Source organism: Sturnira hondurensis, unplaced genomic scaffold, assembly GCF_014824575.4.
Source record: "Sturnira hondurensis isolate 20B ecotype Veracruz unplaced genomic scaffold, ASM1482457v3 Scaffold0022017, whole genome shotgun sequence".
In the NCBI taxonomy this organism is placed as follows: domain Eukaryota; kingdom Metazoa; phylum Chordata; class Mammalia; order Chiroptera; family Phyllostomidae; genus Sturnira; species Sturnira hondurensis.
In genome coordinates, this window is record NW_028094648.1 from 4,872,409 (window position 1) to 4,898,323 (window position 25,915).

At 41.6% G+C, this 25,915-nt stretch overlaps 1 protein-coding gene across 2 annotated transcripts in view; it reads right to left on the reverse strand.

Moving 5' to 3' along the window:
* The window catches only part of CRACD (capping protein inhibiting regulator of actin dynamics), a 241,544-nt gene that overhangs the window by 97,836 nt on the left and 117,793 nt on the right, over window positions 1-25,915 (reverse strand). For both annotated transcript variants that reach the window (XM_037034085.1, XM_037034088.1), the window contains exons 2-3: window positions 24,736-24,879; window positions 12,644-12,727 (exon numbers count right to left, since the gene is read on the reverse strand). In XM_037034085.1, the coding sequence (XP_036889980.1) occupies window positions 12,644-12,710 (67 nt within the window). In that variant the 5' untranslated portion in view covers window positions 12,711-12,727; window positions 24,736-24,879. The remainder of the gene's footprint in view (window positions 1-12,643; window positions 12,728-24,735; window positions 24,880-25,915) is intronic.

Here is a 25,915-nt window from a genome sequence, read left to right on the forward strand (position 1 = left end):
GGGGGCGGGGAAAGAACTAAGGTTGGGGCTGAGACTCAGGTAATATGCATCTTCAATTGCATGAATTCATCTTCAATTCATCTACCAGTTAAACAGTTCTGAGGTGACCTGACATTACTGATTTTTTCCTAGTATCTCATACTCTGTAAGCTGTATTCAGGGCAGTGAAGGCCAAACACATCAGGCTTTGCCGCAAGTACGTGGCCCAGTGTGAGGAAAGACTATAGACTTAATTGTTATGTGTTACAGCCCAAAATGATTGAAAGAAACAATATCATTATAAAATAAATAATTCTTGTGAGAGTGTTTCTGTAATTATCCAAAAGCATTTTTGGGCAGAAATTATTTGCAACCATCATAAGAAAAAATTTCCTGCATAGTCAAACACATATCTGTTATCGGTTGAATTTTGTCCCCCTCAAAAAAAATGTTGGAGTACTAACCCCCAGCACCTCGGAATGCGACTTTATTTGAAGATAGAGCCTTTACAGAAGTAATCAAGTTAAAAGGAGGTCATTAGGGCAGGCCCCAATCTAATATGACTGATGTCCTTATAAAAACGGGACATTTGGACACACACACACACACACACAGGGAAGACAATGTGAAGACACAGAAAAACACCATGTGCAAGCCAAGGATCACCTGAGGTTATCAGAAGCCAGGGAAGAGGAATGACACATATTCTCCCCCACAGCACTCAGAAGGAATCAACCCTGCCAACACCTTGATTTTGAACTTCAGCCTCCAAACAGTGAGACAATCAATTTCTGTGGTTTATGCCACCCACTCATGAGAGTACTTTCTCATGAAAGTGCTGGCAAACTAATACAACATCTGATGACTAGTGGGTCTCCAATACTGCCCAGCCAATGCTGGTAGGAATCAGCTTCAGGTTAACAGAGAGACTACCTCTTAAAGTTAACAGAAGTTATAGTGCTTATTGCAGAAAACAAATCCAAGAGTTTTTCCACTTCAGAATAATTGATTAATTTATGTAAAGGCCAATAAACACCACCCTGCCACTCTTGGCAAACCAGGGTACAAAAGGTAGCCATACACACACACCTACACACATAGGAAGAATATCCCTATATTTGGACTTGAATAGATTGTAAGTTCCCATAGTTGTTGGGCCTATAATTCCAATAATTCCTGTCAATTTTTACCAGATGAGACTGGAGCAGCTGCATCTTCCATATGCATTATTGTCTTAAAAAGATGCTCAGAGTGAATTACAATTAAATTACAGAGCTGTCAAAAGGGTTATAATTATAGCATTTATCCACCACATTTAAAGGCCAGACATACACAAAAAGAATTAAAAGCTGAAGAAAAAAACGCAGAAAACTCACTCCGCATCACTTACCTCAGCAGGAAATCTGGATGAGGGAAGAGGAGTTAGTTATCATGCAAAGAGCCCATTTATTGCGAAACAAAAACCGAAAAACAAAAAACCCACAATGCTTTGTGTTTCCAGAGGGTCTTCCATTCCAGCAGTCAGAAGCACTTTAAGACATCATCTGGTAGCAACTCATTTCCCTTTTACAACTGGAAAAAGGAGGGCTAGCAAGGTGGCAGTGACTCACCCAGTTACAGACGAGCAAGGGGGGAGGGTGCTGGGACCTCAACCAAGAGCAAGGGCGACTCCGCCCGTGGGCTGAACAAGGAAAGCAAACCCAGGACGCCAGACCTGCCCTGGTTGTGCTCTCATCTAGAAGAGGATATTAATTTATCCTGAAATTATTTATCATGCAGCTCTTGGAGAGGCCTGAAAATTGTCCTTCACGTCTCCTGCCAAAACAACACAAGGGAAAAGAGGAAGAAAATCTTCAACTGGCATTTATGCTAGTCAATTCTGCGCCTAATCAATAATGCATTCAGAACTGCCGGAAGAATGGTACAATTCACTTAGTCACCTTCAACCTCAGTGCTGGAAAAAGAAATTGAGGATAGTAATGCTCATGCAGTCAGCAAACTCACTGAATAAAGAAAAAACCAACACCAACAGACACTAATTTGATCACGAGGTATAGTTTCAATCCAGCAACGAACAAATATCTATTGCACGTTCTCTTTGTGTAAGGTGTTGTGCTAGAGACCGCCAGGGACACAGAGAGGTGTCACATTTTGACTCGTTTCTCAAGAGCTCACAGTAAAAGAGACATACGAGATAAAGCAAAACAAGGCAATACATGTCCAGTATTTTAAACTATCAATTTAGTCTCATAAAAAGTTCAGAGCAAGGAGAAAATCAATTCTTTCCGATCTGTTTCTCACCCTTTCTTCCCTGAATATGATCACATAATAGTGGCTTGCTTGGTGCCTTCAGGTGTACCTGAGTGTTCAAAAAGTTTATTCCAATTGGCCATTCAATTAAACTTTCCTCTCCACTGTGTGTGACATCCAGTCGGTTCCGACTCCTGGCGACCCTCTGAAGGAGTGACGTCCGCAATACCCTGTCCGCAGCAGCCCTGCCCAGCTCCTACGGCTTCTTTTACCTGTCAATGTATCTCGTGGTCGGTGTCCCTCACATCCCACTGCCTTCTATTTCCCCAGCATTACTGTGTTTTCCAAACCTGCCTTCTCTTCACATACCCAAAGTAGGGCAGCTTCAGTTTCGTCATTTTTGCTTTCGGTGATGTTTCAGGCCTAAATTCAGCTTTCTGGTGGCCCATGTAGACACACAGCTCTCCACCAACACTGTACTTCAAATGAATCACCTTGTTTCCCATCAGCCTCCGTCACTGTCCAACTGGCACACCTGTATGTAGTAACTGAGAATACAAGGGTGTAGGTGATCTTAGCCTTGCTTGGTCTCTAGTGACACATCTTTGCTCATAGCCATCTTTCCTGACACGTCCATTACCGTGCTACTGGGTCTCAGCCTTCTCTTGCTTTTTTGGCTGCAGCCTCCATTTGAATGGGTAACTGAACCAAGGTGAGCAAAATCTTTAACAATTTCAATGTGTTCATTGTTAAAGTTGTGTATTTCTTCTGTAGTCATGTTTTTTGTTTTCTAGATGGTCCAATGCAGCCCAGCTTTGGCACTTTGTTCCTTCCCTTTCATCAGAAGTCATTTCGAATCATTGCTACTTTCTGCCAGTGAGATGGCGTATGTGTACATCTTAAGCTACTGATACTTTTCTTCCACCAGTTTTCACTCCTCCTCCTCCTGTGTCTCAGAGGACCGTTTTTCATATGACATAGTCTATGTACAGATGAACCAAACAGAGATGACATGCACCCCTGTCTGATACCTTCGCCTAGAGGAAACCATTCAGTCTCTTTCTTCCGTCCTGACAGTGGCTTCCTGCCCACAGCACAGGTTACTCACCAGGACAATCCGACGCTGAGGCAGGCAAGCCCACTCCAGAGACCCACAGCATTCTCTGACCCACAGTCAATTTTCCTATAAATTCTAGACTTATCTAGAGAAAAGATGAGCAAGCACACACACATACATATTGTAGATCTTCATTTATAAATCTGTATACATACAGTATCTCTCAGTTCATAAGTACAATGCTGAACCATGGGAGTACTGAATTCTGTTTCAGAGCCCTAGACCCTGAGGTTTTGCCACCAAAAATCACAAGAAAACCTGAAACAAATCTGAGGATCTAAGCAAGTAAACAAAACAAGGTATTTGTTTTCTATAATGAGTACTGGACTTTTAATTTCTAACCCTCTCCCCAACACACACACAGCTTGCACATTCACATGCATGCACACTCAAAAACATTTAAATGTGTTATAAAGAGTTCAGAAAAGTTCATGGGAGCTTATTCGTCAGTTTTGTGTAATTTCAGCTCCTTTAACCTACGTCTCATAGTCCCCGTCCCTCCTCAATCCACTCCTCGGTGCTGCAGCCCGAACACCGGGCTAGACAGTCATGTAGCCACTTGGCACAGCCCTTCTGCTACCCCAATATCATTTCATGGTAGGAATGTAAGTGGAGTTTAGAAGGTCAATATAAACAGAATTCCCTCTCCCATAGCTGCTTCTGAGTGTATCCATTTATTTCTTTTTGGTGGGTGTCAAAAGAGAAGGGAATCTGATGTCCTTTCAATTTTTATTTAATGTCAAAACTCAGTTATAAAAGACTTTCAAGAGCCTGACCTTGCTTGCCCTTTTCTTCTCTTATTTCAGTCCTCACCTCTCCTTGGCTTACTTTGAGGCAAAGCTAGCCAGGAATTACAGATGGCTATAAAGATGATAATAATTCATTTTTCTTTTTACATTTCATTAATCTCTTTTCTCTTTAAATACATATATCATTTTAGGAGTGAGGTGTAAAACTCCACCCACTTAGAACAGAAAGCTGGAGGAAGAGTCTAACGCACCCGTCTGTCTGCCACCAAAGGAACTGGTTCTGTGACACTAGGCAGACAGGTTGCCAGATCCCAGTAATAGACTGTTTTTCACCACAAGAAAGGGAATTTTAAAAATGAGTGAGCAAAAACAACCAATAAAAAGGATGAAGAGCTAAGCGTTAAGTGCAAACCAGAGACGCCTAAGTACTCAAGAACCCCACATCAAGGGATTTGGATTGTCACGTGGGAACTATTAAGGAGAAAGGACATTCTAGCCTGCTGCTCTTGCTATTCTGTGGGCAAGGAAGCAGTCAGATTGTCCCCTGAGCAAGCCAACTGTAGAGGATTCATGCAGGCTGTTCCCCACACGGAGATGCCCAGCCAGGCATGCTAGAGGTGAATGAAATCCAGCCTGCCAGGCTAGGTGCCCCAGAACAGGGCTGTGTCTACTTGAAGGAAGGGCAGTATTTTTTTCATTATGCACAAGGTTTCAAGTCATGGGTGCATGGGGCTGTATCTTCCCAGAGAGGGCGGTAGGATAGCAGAGAGTGCCATCCCAGAATATGACCCTTTAGCATAAGGATTATTTTGAGTGGAAGGCAATTGAGATAAAGGAGATTCAAGAAAAACTCTCTGCCCTCCTCTCATTTGCCTAAAAGCAGGACATAATTTACAAAGGTGTCCCCCCACACCACCAGAAAGGACATGAGTTAACTACTGGTGACAACTTTAGACCCTCATCAGCCTGGAGACGGCACTGGAAGAATCTATATACTGAACATTACCAACTAGCTCTTATCTTCCATAAGCATCCCCTTACATTTGCCTTCCAACAATTTGCTGCCCCTGGAAAGGCAAAGTCTTCTTCCTTTGTCTTCTGTAAACAGTTACAGGTCCTTTGCTAAGATGTTTTATAAGCCCAAGTCCTAACCACCTCTTAGAGTTACTCATATCTGGATACTCCCGTGTGTAAGCACAGTGCATGTGGTAACAAACTTCCATTTGTTTTCACTTGTTCATATGTCTTTTGTCATATGAAGAGAGACAACCTAGGATGGTAGTGGGAAAAGGAGTTTTTTTCTCCCCTGCAACACCCGACCTTCCTTCTCAAAGAACAGGTTTAGAAAACCAGTAGCCCCATTAAGAGGTAAATAATAGTAGATGACAACAAAAAAGAAAGGAGGAGGACTGGACTACTATCTGCGTGCCCTCTCTCAAAACAGGATGCCCCTGGTCAGGAAGTGAGGCTAAGGTGACCAGAGCTGATTCTTGAGCATGCAGGGTATATAGCCCCCAAGGGCCCCATACTAGTGTTCGTGCTTTGCTTATGCTGTCTTACAATTCTTAATCTTTGAACAGGGGGCACTGCATTTTGCGCCAGATTCACAAATGGCACAGCTGTTCCTTAAGGTGAAGGTGGCATAGCAAAGTGCGGAGAAGTTAGGAACTACTCAGTGCTGCACAGAATTCAATATGCAATTCTGGACTTGGGTGAAAGGAGGAGGGGACCTCAAGACGGTACTGACCAGACCCACATGTAATCTAAGAATGGATGATGGTAGAGCACCCAGTGTCTGTTACGGAAAAGGGGAGATTTAAGTCGGACCACCCGGGGTGAGGAGCTTAGGATGGTTAACTTTGTGATCCAATCACTCCTCCTACAACTCTGAGTATATTGTGAGGATCTGAATCCCCCAGGGAATTACTCTCCACCAAATAATACAGGCACCTCAGGTCAGCGATGGTCCTTTCCATTGTCACCAGCCTCTGACAATTACTGGCAGGCTGCCTACCAGAGCAGGACAGCTGGAGAGGAGCAGCAAAGAGAAATTCCTTCACTGGTTGCTTTGGTCACAGACACTTTTACTCCCTCCGTTAGTTAGTAACGTGAAAATTTAGGATTTGGTTGTCATACTTGTTTGCCCCCGTAGTTCTTTCTTTTTACCATTCAGCATAATTATCCTTCTCTTTGATTTCTTCTTATTAACACCGTGCAATGTTACCAAGCAAATTTTTGACAGGTAAAATTCAGGAAATTTCATTAAGATTGTATGCAATCCCCTCCCCAAATATTTCAACAATGAAACAACTGACTAGAGTGAAGCATGCTCTCAGTGTGAAAATAAAGTCTCTCTGAAATTTCAAATAGACAGCAGAAATGAGTTTTAAAACTCAGCCTACTATTATCTCTAGGCGAGAAAATCAGAGGTAATTTTATTATCTTATTTGTAGCCTTATTTTTTCAAAATGTTTTATAATGATATTTTACCTTTATGGTTAGAAAAAAATAAAAAATATTTCAAAAGATTTAACCTGAGTAAAAGCTTTTTCCATATACTTTAGAAACATCCTTTTCCATATAAACTGTTGATATACTAATTAGAAATCATTTTTATGTGTTCACTAAAGCTAGTTTCTAAAAGGCAATACTTTGAAATTTGAGCTCAAATTGCTGTATGTTTTCCTCTTCAAAAGCCTTAAGAATGGCACCTAATCAAATTTGGGGGTATAAGAACGCAGAAAGGAAAAAAGTAAACGTCACTTATAATTCAATCCATTAAAAATCATATAAAATAAGAAGTGAATTATCTCCCAATCCCAGTTTTCCTACAGATAAACAGAGTTATCTACAAATGCACTCTTTTTAAAAGAAAGGGCAATTATAATATTTCTACTTTTTCACATACAAGTGTATCTATCACACACGTCTTCACTGGGAAGTGCACATCTATGTCCTTTGCCCTTTTTCATGACAGCCTGAACCATGACTTCTGTGGCCAGGTTGCCTGTTGCTGAGCAGCAGATTGCTTCCAATTTCTTGTTACTGCAAACAAGGCTTCTGTAACTATCTATGCACATGTGTTCTTTATATAATGCTTTCATATCACTTCTGCAAAGTTCTCAATAGTACAATTCTTCAATTAAAGCGGACACACATTTCAAACCTTAACAAGTACCATCAAATTAGCTTCTTAAAAGTTGATTCATTACACTCTCAGAGCATACAAATATCCCATTTTCCACTTAACATGATCAATTTTTTCAAACATTCTTAATCTGATTCTAGGGGGAAAATGCTTTCCTTCACATCTTCAGAGCATCTTTCCACATTTTTGGGGGCCATTTATGACACTTCTGTAAAGGTGTTCAAATCCACTGTCTATGTTTCTGCTGACTGGCGTTCTCTCGTTCACTCTTATTTACTCATTGCTCGATCCCTCCCACTGATGTTAGTTGAAATCACTCCTTCAAAATGTCCAATGTTTGCCCTTAGTTTAAGGGAACAGCATCATCCAAGGACACACCAGCTTTATTAATTAACATAAGCTTTCAATGTTTTCACACCTTGGCAGGAAGGAATAAAAGACATCTATCCACTACTGATGACGGGAAGTCTGAAGCTGTAGCAGTACTCTGGAATGCCCAAATACTGGGCGAGATGACTTAGTGGAAAGCATCACACCACAGCAGATACAGCCATGAAGTTATTTTCTTCACTTGAATAATTTCATGTGTACACACAGCAATGAGAATCACAGCACACCTCATCACACTGTGAGCAGCGTTAAAGAGACAGAGCCGTAAACTCTCACAAGAAAATTTTAAAATAAGTGCAGAGAAAACTCTCATCATGCCTTGTAAAGTTATCTGGACATAAAGAAACTAAAATAAGATGTACAAAAAGTGACAAGAGTTCAGTTAGAATGGTAAGTTTGGGGGATATTTCTTTGAATTCTCTAAATGGCATTTTAACTTTGTCATCTAAATTTTAATTCTGAAATTAGAGAACAGTGATGGTAACATAACTCCACGAACATACTAAAACACAGAATTGTATGCTTTAAAATGGCAATTTTGTGATGTGTGTATTATATCTCAATAAGGTTGTTATTTTTATAAAAGTAAAAATTGTAAGTTAAAGGATTACACTGTGGGAACAGGAAGTAATCGGGAACAGGAAGTAAACGGGAACTCTGTGCTCACTTTTGCTGTGAGCCTAAAACTGCTCTAAAAAGTAAAGTTTATTTTTTTAAAAACTGCAGTTCATTCTTTGTTAATTTTCCACGAATTTTATGTTGATGATTCTGGAAGGCAGGAGAACACACAGGAGCTACAGTAAGGCAAGTCTGTGTGCAAACCCGTGTTCTTAGTGTCCATATCTGATGAGCAATCGTAAGGGGCTTTTTACAGCACCAGTGAAAGAAGTGTCAGCATGTCCAAAACCTTCCGGGTGATTTTTTTATTCTGGAACAATTATAGACCCTGTGTAGGGGGATCCACACTCCCACTGTGATTATTAGAATGAACAATGTTAACACTGGAAAAGAAATAGCCATTCCTTTCCTTTCTGCACTGGCTCCGCTCTGGGGCCCCAGCTGATAATTAATGAAAATTTCATTGTGTAGAACTATTTCATAGAAAAAATTGTTCTAGGTTAATTAAAAACCCACAGACAATAAATGAGTTCCATTTCTCACAAGTGTAATGTGATGGATGACAGCACTCTGGGGCGGGCTGTTCTTTCAGAACTTTCTATTTAAGCGCTTGGCCAAAAAGAAAGGGCTTGCGGCAAACATTGCATCTAGAATGCTAACAAGACGCCAGAGTAACAACAAGATGTTAAGTAACCCTCTTTCATTACAATGAATTTGGTAAAAATAGGCTTCTGAATGTTTTACAGTTTCTACTCTTTTGAAAGGAACTAAAACCACAATCCATCTTTATTCCTAAATGATGGGCGGGAAGAGAAGGATATTACTGTGTTAGAGAAGTCTGGTCCGTGGGAAGAGCTACTACTCCCAACTTAGGATCATAAAAGTCAGAAGTTTAGCTTTCAGTGATGTGAAGTCTGTTCCTGGAAGCTCAGGGGAGTGAACACTTCTTTTTGGAAGGAAACTTAAGGAGTTTTTAGGGCGTGAGGAGTAAAACACACCCATGTTGTTAGACTGCAAAGGAAGGACATAAAGAAATGCCAAGGAATCTCCAACCAAGCCTGTTGCTCACACCTACACCGACGTGCTGCTAAAAGCATAGAAAAGACCTAAACAGTATCTGTGACAAAATTTCAGCACTTCTTTGACTTTTCGTTTGCTACCTCGATGCTTGTTTTGGGGGCTATTTCTCCTCACTCAAGGGGCTACTTTTTCAGGTCATCTTCCCTGAAAAGGACAGTGTAACTTAGGGGGAGCATCTGTGACTGGAGGCAAATATCTTTAGGATTTGTCGCGCATGCGATGCCTCAAGGTGTTCTCCCCCAAAGGCCACTCTGCTCTGAAAAAGCTGAGAGGGACCCCACCAAAACACAAACAAAAACCCCCCCCGAAGCTGATAAAACACCAGGGGATCCATCTGAATGAAAAGCATAGGAAACATCTGACTGAACCCAAGCAATCAGGTTCAGCCTACTCAAATTATACTAAATTTGAATTATCGATCTCCACGACAAAACTGGTACCCTAAGGTTAATACTTTGGTCTCATTTTAAAGTATATTATTTTTTCCTATGCCATTTATTTTCCCTTTCAACTTTTTAAAAAGATTTTATTTATTTATTTATCCTTAGAGGGGAAGGAGAGAGGGAGAGAAACATCAATGTATGGTTGCCTTTGGTGCGTCCCCTGCTGGGAGTTGGCCTGCAGGGAACTGGCCTGAAACCTAGGCATGTGCCCTGACTGGGAATCGAACCACGATCCTCTGGTTCGCAGTCCCTTTCAACTTTAAGAGTGCAAATCTATTCTGCCTTTTTTTTAAGTCAGCATTGGGAAAGGACACATGGTTTTTTCTATTCCATGGATACTAAAGAATGTGGCTCTAAGGAAAATAATACTTGTGAAGGAAAATCAGAGCACAGTGCCTGGCACACTGTAGGTAATAAATGCACATACGTAGAGAAACAGAGCTGTGCTTATGAAGGTTTTATATATCCACCTCTTCACAGATACTAAGTAGTTCAGCTCATCCTTCTTTCCTTCATTCCTTCCTCCCTTCCTATTTCCAGTCTAAATACTACCCCCTACCCCATCCAAGAAACAGACAGATAGGAATCTCTTGCTATATTACGGGAGAGTAGGGATGAGACCATTATGGATCTGTTTCTTCCCCGATTAGACACGAGAGTCAACTTCTATCACCAAAGACCTATGATAACACAAATTCCCTCAGGAGAAAGTGGTCAATGGACTGCAAAATTTCTCATGCCTCCAGTAAATGACAATTTAACATATATGGCAGGTGTACTATTATATGTATGGCAAAGTGCATAGTTTTTTTCCCAACCCAAAATGAAATCTGGTTCACTTGGAGTTTAGATAAGAGAAACTTGAGGAATCAACTCCTTTATACCCCAAACAACAAATAACTATAGAAGTGTGTAGGTGAATCACACAGCAAAGTAAAATTGTGATTTCCAGTGAGGAAAAACAAGAAGTAATGTAGTCAAGGGAATCATCTGAAGAAGACAAAATATATTTCTTCAAAAAATTCAGCCTCCACGATAAGGAAACAAGGAAAGCTAACAGAGTTTGTGACCTCCCTAGACATGTAGTAAAAGCCTCACAGTGCGAGTCACATACATTGTTGGCGGAGGGTGTGTGCTGGGGAGCTGCAGCGGGGGCGGGGAAGGGAAGCTCACCGCAGCCATAGTGCACAACGTCTTCCAGAGCTCTCAAGTGCCCTCACTTTGATATATACTTTCCAAAAGAGAGAAGTATACAACGTCCAAATAAGCTAATTTCAAGCTACTATTTTCTTTTTTCTTTCTATCGAATTTATTGGAGTGACACTGGTTATCAAAATTATAGAGGTGCAGGTGTGCAATTCCACAGCCTGTCATCTGTGTTCACCACCCTAACCTACTATTTTTTTTAAAGGGAGAAAAACTGCTCTGCGTAAAATAAAACAAAAGCATATGACACCCAGGAAATCGGCCAGCAAGAATGGACCAGTACACACGTATATCTTCACCTCTGCTAAGTGGGGTAAATCCAATCATTGATACTTTCCACGTAACTCATTTGAAGGAATTTTGAAAGAAAAAATTAAAATGGGAATTTAAAATCAAAATGTTCTGATCAGTAGTGATAAAAATATGTATTTTAGGGCTTATTCAATGCACTATGTTATTTTTTAATTTTTTTAATAATGTTTTTTTATTTAATTCTTGTTCAAGTACAGTTTTCTGTCTTGTATTCCCAGCCCTGCCCCCCCAGTGCTCCCCACCTCCCTCCCATTTCCACCCCCCACCTTAGTTATTGTCCATGTGCCTTTTATACTTGTTCAATGCACTATGTTATGAATTATGTTATGATAATTCTCATTTATATGATATTGTTAAAGAATGAGGCTAAATAAATGTTATCCCTACCAGCATCAATTTAAAAAAAAATTAAAAAACAATTATCAAAAAAACAAAAATTAAAACTTTATTTTTATTAAAAAAACAAAAAAGCATTTTATTTATTCTTGTATTATTATTATTTATTTTTAAACCATATTTTTATTGTTTACACTAGTAGGGATGTTCCCATTTCCCCCACCTTTACCTGCCTCCCCTTTCTATACTAGATTACACGGTGAGTAGAATCTAACCTGTTGTTGATGTTTCAGGGCTATTACTGTGAAGCTTAGATGCGATAAAATGATATCCTGAGTGGAAACTGAAGTGGATAGGATAGTCTGTCCCAGTGAGTGGCCCTATGCCTTAAAGCCTGTTTGTGCCTGTTTTAAAATAAGTATTCTGAGGCGGGTGTGGGAAGATCTGGGTGCTGGCCCATTACAGAGGCCACCCAGTCTCGGATGTGTGTGCACACTTATCACTGGTCTGATATGCCCACCCCCTGCCTTCACACGGATCACCAACTTCATCCTTTCCCCAGGTCACTGGTCACTGACCCTTCCATAAAACAAAACAAACAAACAAAAAAATAAAACAAGCATTCTGCCTTCTTCTTTGATGTCTTTTACTGTCACTTCTTATTAGGTTGGTGAGTCTGAGTCTCATAATTTCTTCTTTCTAATTTAGCACAGCCTCATTGTGCCTGTGACATAGGAAACTGGGTAATCAAACCTGAAAGAATTATTTGCATACAGAGAATCTCCAAGTGCAGAGAGGAAGCCTCATACACTTCCCCCCTGAGTTAGGATGAATGGCATCTGTTCTAGCTGCCTCTGCTTCGCTTTGCTTACTTCTGGATGCCTTCGCTGCACCCAGACAGTGGAAGTTAATGCACAGTTATCTATGGTTAAATCCAGTATTTTTGTACACTGAAAACAACAGAGAAAAGACGGCTTCTGTCTCTTTAATGTGCAACTCAGAGTTTGTACCATACCTGCAACATCAGCACCCAGAGCCTCATTATGGACATTCTGTGTAAGCTTAATTTCCTCCATGGCCATGGTTTTGTTAAATGTTACTGAAATAAAAAGCACATCATGCAATCTATGAGCACAAAGCTTACGAAAATGGCGGGGGGAGTGCCCCACACTTACACGATCAACCCTGCCCTACACGTTCCACTTCAGAAAGAGAAAGCACGTTATCCTTCAGCCGGTTGATGCATATAAGATGTCATAAAATGGAAGAGATGGAGGAAACAAAGTATACCTGTAATAAAACACTAAAATTAGTATTGCATTTCACAGTCTATAAAAACTGCACATTCACTGAATTACAGTCTCCATCAAAATCGCTGACCCCGGCAGTGGGAAGAAATTGACTGTATTCCTCATGCCTGAAAAGGAAAGGTGGGATTAGCTCAGCGTCAAGGTTTATACTGGACGCAACTGCGTAATTCCCAAACCGTGCACAAGAAAAATGTGTCATACCAGACTGGCAACCCTTTCACATCTCATCGCTTCTGCTTCAAAATGGTCTCAAATATCCAAAGACTTGTATTCCGTTACTACGATCTAATTTTTCACAGTATTTAGGAGAGCATAATAGGTTTACATCATCACAATCAGAATTCTTTTCTTTCTGCATTATATTTCAAGGAATTCTAAATTCTGTTCAGCTATTTATTCTCATAGAGGTTTTTTTTTTTGTTTTTTACAGAAAGAATATCCTGCATTGACAAACTAAGGCAAAAAAAAAAAGCTTTTGAAACCTTCAATTTATATAAGGTCCATTTTTATCCTCCTGTTTTGACAGGTATAACACATTTCCATTTTAAGTTCTGTTTCTTCAGAAAAATTAAATTCCATGTGCTTTCTAGTTTATGCCCAGAGGTTCCTTTGGGATCCATCTTCCTACTCAGTATAGTCACCTAAGTTGTCTTAATACCACAATGCCATCATTTTTAACCTTTTTCTACCTTTTCAAGTTACATTTTTGAAGCATTCATTTCTCTGCATTTCTGTACATTATCATGTTTTGATCTCTGTGATCTGTATCGTTTTTATCAGCTATACAACATCTTGCCATGAAATGTCTGTGTACCTTTTCCCTACATATTTATAGCCATGTGTTGAACATGCTCCCTTCTGTGTCTTAAATCACCCACTTTCTGCCACACTGGCTGCGTGAAGTAAGCTGTGTGTCCTCCCTACCTTCCACATCACAGAATGAAATATTTCCTTGAACTCAAAATATCCTCACAACCTGTTCCTTTCCAAGGTCTTATCCTTGGAATCATACCACACACAAAAAATCTCAAATAGAAAGATGAAAATAAATACTTTTCTTATACCTTTTATCAGCATTATAACAAAAAGTCTCTTTTTTGCAAGAGATGAGGAGCCAGTCACCTATAAAGGAGTTCCCATCAGACTGTCAGCTGATTTCTCAAAAGAGTCCTTACAGGCAAGGGGCTGGAAAGAAGTATTCCAAGTCATGAAATCCAAAGACCTACAGCCAAGATTGCTCTATCCAGCAACGATCACATTTAGAATGGAAGGGCAGATAAAGTGCTTCTCGGATAAGGTCAAATTCAATGAGTTCATCATCACCAAGCCCTTATTATATGAAATGTTAAAGGGACTTATCTAAGAAAAAGAAGAGAAAAAAATATAAACAGTGAAAGGACAGCAAACTCACAGTTCTTAACAACCACACCTAAAACAAAAGCAAACTAAGAGGAAAGCTAGATTGGGAGCAGAACCATAGAAATGGAGATCACATGGAGGGTTAGCAACAGGGGAGTGGGAGGAGGAGAAGGGGGGAGAAGATACAGAGAATAAGTAGCATAGATGGTAGGTAGAAAATAGACAAGGGGGAGGGCAAGAATAGTATGGGAAATATGGAATCTAAAGAACTTGTAACACATGGACATAAACTAACGTGGGTGGATGGTGGGGGAGGGGTGTGCAGGGTGGAGGGGAATGAAGGGGGGAAATAGGACAACTGTAATGGCATGGTCAATAAAATATATTTAAAACATTCCTGATTTTGCTACTTCCATCCTTCTTCTAATGTTATTAAATTTACTGCTATGACAATTCACACAGTTGCAACACAAATGTCCTCTCTCCACTGAGACTTGGCCAGATCCGAGAGCTTCAAACCACTGGAAGAGGCCAATCGACTCTCAGAGAACAATCCCTTTTCCCCATGTTTTCACTTCTCATTTTGAAACATAAGCTATATTATTATAAGCTTATAATATCATAAGAAGGAATGGGTCCTTCTTTAATTTTGATTCCTTTTACATATCTCTTAGCTGCTTAATTACTCTGTTAGTGGTAACCTGAAATTCCATGATCACTGAAGAACTGGAGCTTCTGAAGCTTCACTGCTCTTTTATTAATTGGTTATCATTGTCATATTGCTATGAATGTCACAATATTACTTCTGAAAGCGATTCCCTGGGCCTGACTTACAAACGTCCTTTATCAGAGTGCCTTGAAATCAGTTACATGTTTTATTATAGGACCTATTGCCACCGTATTCTGCGAAGTGCTGCCTGCAGATCTGTCTTTTATAATGTATCCATCTGATCATGCATGGAATGTTAGCAAAGAGTTGGGAAAATACAATGTGTCAATAGAGTTCATTGTATACAGAAATGTGTTTCAGTTTATGCCTCTCCACACTGACTTTTACAGTGCTGGTATTGGTCTGTTTTTCCCTCCAATCCAAGCCATAAACTACTTACTGTGTGCCCAGAAAGTCCACTGTAAGTCATCATCTGTCCTCAGCACATTTATAATCTCGACAGATGCAGGAAAGAATACAAAAAATGGAAATTCTTCTTCCTGATTTTCTAAATAAAACACAGTAACCTATAAGCATTCTTGATTTAGGATTTGCCAATCTGATTATTTGCAAGTTACTCTCTGAGATGATGTATACCACAGCGGGCAGACAAGAAGTAGCAATTTGCAATTTAGCTGAAGAATGATTCTCGTTACTTAAAATGAACATCTGAATCTCAATATACTTTTGTTCTTCTCTTCTCTTGGTGCATATGTTTCTTTGGTGAAAAATTATATGATACAGCGAGTGAAATGAATGATTTGGGAAGGAAGAAAATATCGAGATGTGTCCTTTAAATTCAACAGTCTACTGCACATCACACTTTTTAATCTTTCTTTTCTCATATACCCCTTCTCTTGTCGGTTTCTTTCAAGCAATTCCTTTCCAATGAATCAGTGTTGTGATGATGTGCAGGAAGAGACTAACTCTGCAATCATTTCACCTGATGTTCAAAGAACATGACGGCAACGTGCCACACTATGTGCTATGGTTTGGGACTCCAAGATGAATCAGATGTTGGCCCTGCTCTGGAGCAATTCAGTTTTCTGAGATACTGTTGTCTGTATCTCATGAAGGGAGGTTGATAGTCTCAGTCTCATACCACTCCTTGTTACTGTCTGATATAATTCTCTGTGGAATTTCAAAGAGCTTTTACACTTAAAACTTGTAAGCTAAAGTTCACTTTTTTTGAGACTGGCAAAAAGTCTCACTCTACTTATTTGAAATCAAGTATCTTCCTTAGATTATTTCGTTTCCTCTGCATAGGACAACATTCACATTTTAAATTTTTTCCCAAAGTCTTTTAAAACATGACACCTGTCAGAAATTAGGGCATTTTTCTATCCCTTGGCCAGCTTTCTTCTCTGGTTCATTTTTCTATTCTTCCTCTTAGTCAACCTCTTTCCACAAGCTTTCACATTATTAGCGTCCTCATATATTGTGCTTTGTTTCACGTTAACACTTGNTCTCACTCTACTTATTTGAAATCAAGTATCTTCCTTAGATTATTTCGTTTCCTCTGCATAGGACAACATTCACATTTTAAATTTTTTCCCAAAGTCTTTTAAAACATGACACCTGTCAGAAATTAGGGCATTTTTCTATCCCTTGGCCAGCTTTCTTCTCTGCTTCATTTTTCTATTCTTCCTCTTAGTCAACCTCTTTACACAAGCCTTCACATTATTAGCGTCCTCATATATTGTGCTTTGTTTCCCGTTAACACTTGTCTCGTGCCCTCCTCACAGGCTCCGCTGCTGGAGAATGTTGTTCAAGTCCACGGGTCAGTGGGCATGACATGGTGGAAAGAGAGACTGCCAAGCACAGCACGGCTTCTTGAACAAAGAGTAAAAACTCATTACAAAAAGATGAGTTTGCTCTTAGTCCAATGTAGAGCAGGTTAACACTGATATAGACTTTAAAAGGTCTTGAGAAACTGACAGGAAAAAAATCCTACCGGGCATTTCTACCACATGATTAGTCTGACGTATTGTGAAAACAGGACTGTACATCCGAGGCTGAGAGAGAAGCGAGGTGAGGCAGATTTGTGTGCAGGAAGGCCATCAGTGATCTTTACTGTTACGACTGCTGAGGTTGCCATAAAAGAGTTTACAGTTATGCACAGCTGTCTATCAGATGTGCATTTGTTTTGCCTCACAGATTAGAATTATTTACCCGTATAAATAATGTTGTAAGTGGGGGTTCTACCCAGATCCCTCACTGAGGAATGAGGGAGGGCTTCTTTCCCTGACTGCTGCAGAATGCGTGTCCTGGGGCAGGCAGAACGCCGGTCCTGCAGAGTTGGCCACCTTCTAATCCCTGGAAACTGTGACTATGACAAAAGGACTTTGCAGATTCAATTATGTTAAGAATGCTGAGATGGGAAGATTATCCTGGATTTTCAAGGCAGACCCAATGAAATCACAACCATCCTTTTTAAAGGGCGGCACTCATGTCTTCCTGTGGCTACAGGAAGAGATGCAATGACAGAAGCAGAGGTCAGAGAAAGAGAGGGATTAGAAAATGCTACATTGCTGGCTTTGAAGATGGAGGAAGGGGTCACAAACCAAGGAAAACAGTGGCCTCCAGAAGCTGGAAAAGGCAAAGAAAGGGATTCTCACCTCAAGTGTCTAGAAGGAACCCAGCGCTGCTGACTCATTTTAGACTTCTAGCCTCCAGAACTGTAAGATGATAAACGTGTGTTGTTTTGAGCCACTAACTCTATGGTAATTTGTTACAGCAGCAAACAGAAGACTAATACACACTCTGAAAAAAATCACCAAGGCTTCTGTGGTCAAACAACTCTGGGAAGTATTATTCACTGTATTGCCTTCTCAATGCCTACAGTTTGAAAAGTCCTGTAGTAAAGAATCCTGTTTAACTGCGTTTAAATCAGACCATTGATATTTTAAGGAGTATCTTTTAACACTCCTCAGAATTACTGTTCATGGAGCCTACTTTAGGAAACTGGTTTAAGGCTTTATGTTACGGATGTCAGAAATGAATTACGAAAGAGTTGGCATTTGAATTCAGCCTATATGCACAACTAGGCTGTTAATGAAAAGAGAGGGAGGGTGGTCCGAAACCACGGCAGCAGGACGAACAGCCTCATCTATTAAGGCACCACCCAGCTCAAGAAGTAAGTTTTTCTCAGGATTCTAAATTGGGGTTCCAGTTCTAGGAAACTATTAAGTCCCACAAAGACACCAATATTCATCACAAATAAAAACAAGAAACACACAGATGCTTTCTGAAATAACATAAGTATATATAACCAAATACTTAATATTCAGTCCTCAAGTTCAGTCTTAATGCTCCTCTTGGGGGTATTTTTCTCAAGGAAAGGACTTTCTAAGGTGTTTTTTCCCTTTTCCTGGTAAGTCTTCCAGTGGTAAGTTCAGCTTTCTTCATAAGTCCTTTGACCTCTGAACTTCAGTTTGGGAACAATGATCTATTTTAAAAAGTCTCAATGCCAATTCTACGTGCATGGCTGAACCCAAAGACTTGGCTTTAACAGTAAATGGCCGAGGAGCTGTGCTGACATGCGCTTCCTGTTCAGTGTCAGCTGAGCCTGCAGGGGGGCAGAAATGATCTCCCTGTTCAGACGCCCAGCCTCCAGAGCACTGCCTTTTCCGTGGGAGGCACTCATTGCATGCTTGTCGAAATGACCAGAGAATCATGAAAGTGGATGGGATTTGGGCAGGAGGCCTCAGAATATACCACCTTGGCATGTGGATTATTTCAAGCTGAAGACAATTAAGGCCCAGCAGACTCACGGAGAGCCTTTTACCTTCCCCTAAGTAAAAGAATTTAGATAGGGGGCTTGTATCAGGAAGAGAGCTATTACCAGAGAAAACTTGTTATATCAAAAAGAATTCTCTGCATGGTGTGGCAAACATTTGTTTACCAAACATTTGCTCTTCCCATCTTCCTGTGAACCATCTTCCTCCCTTTTCAAGTCCCAGACCCTGCCCCCCACTTCTGCTGAGTGCAGGATGGCATATGAGCCTCCATTGCCAAACTGTCTATGAGCTTGTTATGTCTCTGAGGGGCTCCTGTATGTATAAAAGTAAATTTGCTTTTCTCCTGTTAATATTTTTTATGTCAATTTAATTCTTAGGCCAGTCAAAGAACCTAGAAGGGAAAAAAAGGGGAAGAGTTTTCCTCCCCTTCAAAGTGGAATCTTGGCTCCACCTGAGCCAAATTAGAAAAGGAAATAGATTTTTTTCTATTTATTTCAATAAGGAAAAGGAACATTAGAGTAGGTGGCATTTTAGGGATAAAGAATCTAGTAGCTGTTTTTGGTGTGGGAGGGGCTTTTAGCCCTAAGAAGAAACTAGGCTATGGCTTTCGGGAAGAGATGCCTATTCTGTCCCTGGGCTTGATCCAAAGCTACTGGTGAATCAAATAGTTTCTTCCTGAAGTTTCATTAAGAAAGAAAGGGAAGGATTTAGAAGATCAAAGGGCCCCTCCCCCCAAACCTCCACGTGGTGTGACCTATGGAGATTGTGCGCCCCCCTCGCTCGTCCTGCAAACACCTTCTCGTCTTTCAAGACGGCTCCAATGACACGACTGGGAGGCCCCTGGGCTCCCTTTGGCAGTTGTTTGCTGTGCCCTTTGTGCTTCCCCGGCACTCTGGGTAAAACTCTCTCAAATATCACTAATCACATTTTATCCGGTATCTGTTTACATATCTGAATTCAATTCAATAAAGTTCTGCGAGGGCAAGGCTAGATCCAATGGCTTAAAGGCAGGAAAGACTCTGTCCTTTAGAAGCAACTTCCTGTTCTGGAAGACAGACAACTACACAGCTATGACTCTCTGTAATATCAGGAGAACATAATGCAGGGAACAGGGAACAGAGAACAGGAAGGACAGAGTGACCATGAACTCCTGGATGGCAGGATCTTACTGCATATCCTTCACCCTTGGCAAGGTGCCTGGCACAGAACAAGTCCCCTGCTAATGGCGAGAGGGAGAGATGAGAGAAGGAAGGAGATAGGGAAGGAGGGAAGGAGGGAGGGAGGGAGGAAGGGAGGGACGGAGAGGAAAGGAATCAACAAAAACATCCCCCATTTCATCTCCTCCACCTGTTCTAAGTTGTCAAACCAATTAATTCAGCCAAAAGTGCCATCTTCAGGCTCCTGGAAGATGTATTTTAGAACAGATAGTTGATGATTAGGTCACACCTAGCACATAATACAGTACCTGATAACCACCATTTGAAGGAGACAAGCCATAATCTGTCCTGTACTTAAATGTCCCAGAGCGCTCGTTACTAACACTCACAGGGGCCTAAAGAGACTTACTGAGGTTGCACTGGCTGAAACCACTAGCACTGCACCGATTTAATTCTTGGGTTTTGCATTATTAGACCAGCAGACGCTTTTGCTCCCACAAATGGCTTTAGCTAGAACTTTGGTCCCCTCCGAACCTTGTTTGACATCCAGGTCTCTGTTTCTCTGCCAGCTTCATCTGTGCAACTCATCTTGGGTTACGTCTGGCAGATGGAGAGAGGAATCTTATTTCAAGCCTCTGCTGTCTGCATCCCAGAGCCCTCCCTGAGTAGCCTATATTTCACCGGGCAGAGAAGAGAAGGGGGGGATGATCAGCCTCCCCAAGAGATGAGAGTGTAAAGTATTTCTCCAATTTTCATCTTCAACGGCTGGTATCATTTAACTCCCTTGGGGGGAGACTATGCTTTGTTGCTTAGGCTAGCAACATAATCTCCAGCTATCCCAATGCCAAAATATCAATTACAGGTTCATTTGGATGATGGGATAAACTGGTGTTCAGACCACTAGACAATGACATAAATTGGGGGTGGGGGGACAAGGTGCTGGAGGAGGCTGAGTCTCAGGAGAGAGCTGAAGCTAGGTCAAGTTGAACCCTTTGCATCCTCACACACTAGGCAGCTGAATCCCAAACTGCTATCTGCCTTCTGAAGAGAACCCTGGCCCCCCGCCCCTACCCAGGAACAAACCTGAAGCAGGTATTCCTGAAGGCTTTCTTCTTGGAGGTTGTAATTAAAGAGATGTTGACACTCCCATAGCACCCCAGCTTTCTGTCTTCCATAGAGACAGAAAGCAGATTGGTAATTGCCAGGGTCATTGAGGGGCAGGGGCAATGAAGAGTAAATGCTTAATGGGTACTGTGTTTTATTTTGGGGTGATGGAAATGTTTCGGGATGAAATGGAGGTGGTGGTCGTGCAATATTACGAAAGCACTAAGTACCAATGAATCGTTCACCTTTATAATGGTTAATTTCATGCTATATGAATTTCACCCAAACAGAAAATTAATAAATACTTTTTAATAAAATGTTTTCTAACTAAAGGCTTCACTGTTTCTCATTGCTCAACAATCTACCACTTTTGGGAAATAAGAAATATTTTGTTCCTATTCCACAGTGATAAGAGGGATTAAATAGGTTTCTAAGTTCTAATATTTGTCACCATTTGGCCTTTCCTGTGAAAAGCCTAGTCTTTTCCCAGAACGTCTGTAGCTGTGAAGTAATTCAAACCACTGACCCCTGACTTGCCTGGCCATTCACAGTCAGCAGCAGCAGCAGCGACCGTTTCGCTGTAGTTGCAAAGTGCCGGCCACACAATCAAAAGTCAGTGGGGTGCACCTGTGTTTATTAGACTGCGAAGCCCCCTGGCAGACCCCTGGGATCCAGCCCAGTTCTGGGGAGTGGTGGTGACATCGGACAATGACTGGGGGTCATTTTAACTCAGTAGAAAAAGAGAAAGACCTTGCTCTTTCCACACACTTTAAGGATCTAAAAGGAAACTCGATTTCAACAAAAAGTAGAAGCCTCTTTCGAAGACAGGCAGCTTTTCCCCCCTTCCTTTTGATACTAAGAAAAACATATGCTTCAACGCAAAGATCCAAAGCAGTCAGCCGGAGAACTTAGGGGGAATAAAAACATACTGAGAACAGAGATTAAAAAAAAGGAACCTTGAAAAGAAACTGTAAGACTATGTAACACAACAAAAAATGACTAACAGCCATATTTACAGTCACACTGTGCAGCTAGGGCCATGGACAAACAGGCCTTCCAAACCCTCACCCCATTTTCAGAACCACTCAGTTTGTCCACCACGCTACTTCCTGATAGAGCTCTGATCTTCCCAGTTTTGACCTTGTAGCATTTTTTTCCAACCATGGTTTTGTCTCGTCTCCCAGACTTAAGGCTTGGCTTTAAGCGTTTGCTTATCATGACTGAGATTTAGACACTCCTGTGGGACTGCAGCCTTTGGTGGCTGCACAGCATTTAGCCCAGCCCAGGGATGTCGCACATCACTGTGACTCATGGAAAAGTGTTCCGTTGTGTTTTAGCGTGCCCTTCCTTTTCTCAGGTGTATTCCGCAAGGCCAAGCCTGAAATAAGGCTTTAGCATTGACTTCAGGCTCACAAGTGGTTAGACAAATTCCAAGTTAAGAAGGAATTGTTAAATATAATGAGAAAGCAAACCATATTCAATGTTTTCGAATCCCCTATTTCCACTGGCATATTCCACCCAACTCAGAGAGCCATACATTTTTTCTTAGATTGTGCGAGGAAAAACAAAACAAAACAAAACATGGGCCTGTCACAAAATGCTCACACACCACAGACACTGCAGTATTCGTTTTCTGGGAAAGTTCCTAAAGGAACGAAGAAGCATCCGTGTCCTACATTCGTCACGCTATGGAACGAGATGCGGAATGGGGAGTGGTGTACGGAAGGGACGTCTCTTTCTCACCGACGGGAACGCTGAAATAGAGCGTCAATTTTGAGCTATGTATTAGGCAGCGCCATGCGGATGGGGACTGCCATGTTGTATGCGTGGGATTCCCTGTCCCCTCCAGCCTCACCTCACTGCCGCAGTGGCGGAGGAGCAGCACCGTCAAGGTGCTCGGACCCGGCTCTTCTGCTTACTGACTCTGACCTTGCGCACGTCAGGTGAGCGTTCTGGGCCTGTGTCCCCACTTGTAAGATGGAACCAGTAATACTTATTGTCTATTATTAAAGGTGGCTGTTATAGGTTGAGTTGTGTTTCCTCAAAAGATATATTGAAGTCCTAACTCCCAGTTGCTCTAGATAGAATAGATAAAGTGAAGTAGGGCGGGCCCTCAATCCAATGTGTCTGGTATGTGTATAAAAACAGGGAAGACGCCACACACAGACAAACACACAGAGATAATGCCACGTGACAAGACAGGCAGAGACTGGAGTGACACAGCTGCAGACCAAGGAACACCAAGGATTGGTGGCCACCACCAGAAGCCAAGAAGAGGCAAGGAATGATTCCTCCCTACATGTCTCAGGGGGAGCATGGCCCTTCCTTGACTTTGGACTTTGAGCCTGCACAACTAGGAGACAATAAATTGCTGTTGTTTTAAGCCCCCAGCTTGTGGTACTGTGTTATGGCAGCCACAGGACCCTAAAAGTGGTTGTTCTGTAATTTATTTAGTGTGTGTGCGCTTGCGTGTTTCCATCGCAGAGAAAACAGACTGAGAATAAACAAGGTAGATCAAAAGGAAAAAAAGGTGATTTTTCTTACACATCTAAAACAAGGAAATAGCATTTCCTTTAGAGCCAATACTGCCTCTCCAAACTCATCTCCTAATACTTCTCCCCGCCCTTCCCACCCCATTTAATCTGCTCCAGAACGCTGGCCCTCTGTCTGTAATGCCCCACCATGTTCCTTCCTTAGGTAGGGCCTTTGCATCAGCTTCTTCTTCTGCCTGGACCATGCCCAGGGCTAACCCTGACTGCCTGTCTTCCTCACAGAGGCCAACCCTGCCCCCCCCATTTACCACAGCAGTTCGTACCCCTGTCCCACCCAGCACCCCCAAATCCTCTTGCTCAGCTCCACTCCTACTTTTTCTCTTTTCTATGTTCTTATTGGCTTCTAATACCCTAGTAATTTACTTCTTTCTCTACTATGTGCATCATTTACAATCTGTCCCTCTCCTTGCCAGAACATAAGCTCCATGAAGGAACAAGTATCTACAGCAGCACCTCGGTCAGAATATGTGCTCAACAAGGGTTTTTAAAAATCCATGTTTTATTTTTAATTAACCAGTGTTTGCCATAACAACTAATGCAGGTGTTTTCTTTCCTTTGATTCTTGTCTTTTACTTCTATCTCTTCCCCTAACTTCCAAAAGTAGTCAGTAGACATCTGCAGCCAAAAGAACGGCATGACGCTGTGCTTAGAGGGGAGGGGGGCAGGAGGGAAAGTTCCCGTGTTCGCAGTCCCTGGCTCTACGGTCCACACACACCATGAGACACGGGCCACTGGCTACTCCACAGGATTTTTAACAGCAGCAAAGCAATAAACAATGATAACTACATGTTACAGTAATTTCTGCCATTACCACTGATCCCCCTATACCCTCTTGCACCTCCACCTATTCCCTCCCCCCCAGATAAACTGCATTTTTATATTACTCTCTCCCATTTGCAAAACATTCTCATATGAAATTTTCCTTTATAGAGGCAAGAACTGGGGCTCAGAGAATTTAAGTGGCTTGTCTAAGCGTACTCAGCTGGTAGTAGAAGGGCTGGGAATTAAATCTGGAATTAGAAGATCAGCAGCAACAAGGATCTTGAACTTGGAATTCAGTGAAATGTGTGCTACCCATTTCTAAAGTCCCACTCACAATACAGGAAACGCACTTTAGCATTTTCTCCAGAAGCTCCTTCCCACCCTCCCCATCCTCAAAACAAATGACTTACCCACCTTAATAGCCACGTGCGCTTTCCCTGTTGGGTAGCTCTCCACCAAAATTTTCTTCTTGTCAAAAGGAGAATTGACCTTCAGTGGTGAGTGTGCCAGAAAATGAGGTACATTTCGAGAAAGCCTGGGAATCACGGCTCTTGTGAACTGTTGGGGGAAAACACAAAACATCAAGAGTTATATATCTTCAATCTGTTCCCGGAATACCTTCAAAATGAATGTCTTTTCCATTGTGTGGCACAAGCCAGTGCAAAAGAGTTTTTTTGCTGAGATTTCCAGTGAAATTTAATAATATTAAACTTGCATTCCTTAGCCTAAATTTATTCTAGGGCCTCAGTAACATTTATTACAAACTGTTTCCACTTTTGAAGGGACTGAAAGAGTCACATCCACGAATGTGGAGGCTCCCATCCTTCTGACACATGGAACTCTCCTTCTTCGCGGCAGTCTGGCTAAAAGTCAAGGAACTAGAAGACACAAATGCAACCCAGAAGAAGTGATGGTGGTAATCATTAGATTATTTCTTCCTCCTGAGATATCAAAAGCATCTTTTTATTCAAATACCAATCACCGAGTTAACTAGGTCCCTGCTTTTATGCCCTCTGGGAGGGCGTGCATGACACCTTCTAAACATGGCCAGAGTGAAAACCATGGCGGAAGGACTAGATTTTAACTGGAATTGAAGTGGAAATGTCTGGCACCAACCCCAGACTCACACATGCCCTTTGCAAAGCCCAGGATAAGAAGACAATGTTCTGGGACAATGATACTGGAAGAAACCTCGTCTAGTCTCAGGCTGACAATGGCTGTCTGGCCCTTGTGGGGAGACCACTGTGTGGATTTAGAGAAGGAGTCTCAGTTCTGGCTCTGGGAGGCTAGCTTGTGTCAGACCGTCACCTCCCCACTGAACACAATGAGAAAAATGCTGGATAAAAAATATTTGGAAAACCTATTTAAAGACATTGGAGAGCTACTAAGGCAGGCAGGGCATGAGAGGCCAAGGTCTTAGGGAGAAGAGAAATACAATTAAGTCATGGTAGCACTTTTCTTCTCAGGGCACCCACTGATCTTAAAGAGGCACATTCCAGAACTGCTGAGAGGCCAAGCAGAAAGCAGCTGCTTAGAGGCACACAAAGTGAGCCAAGCTCCTGGCAGACTAAAGAAATCGCAGAGAGAAGGGACA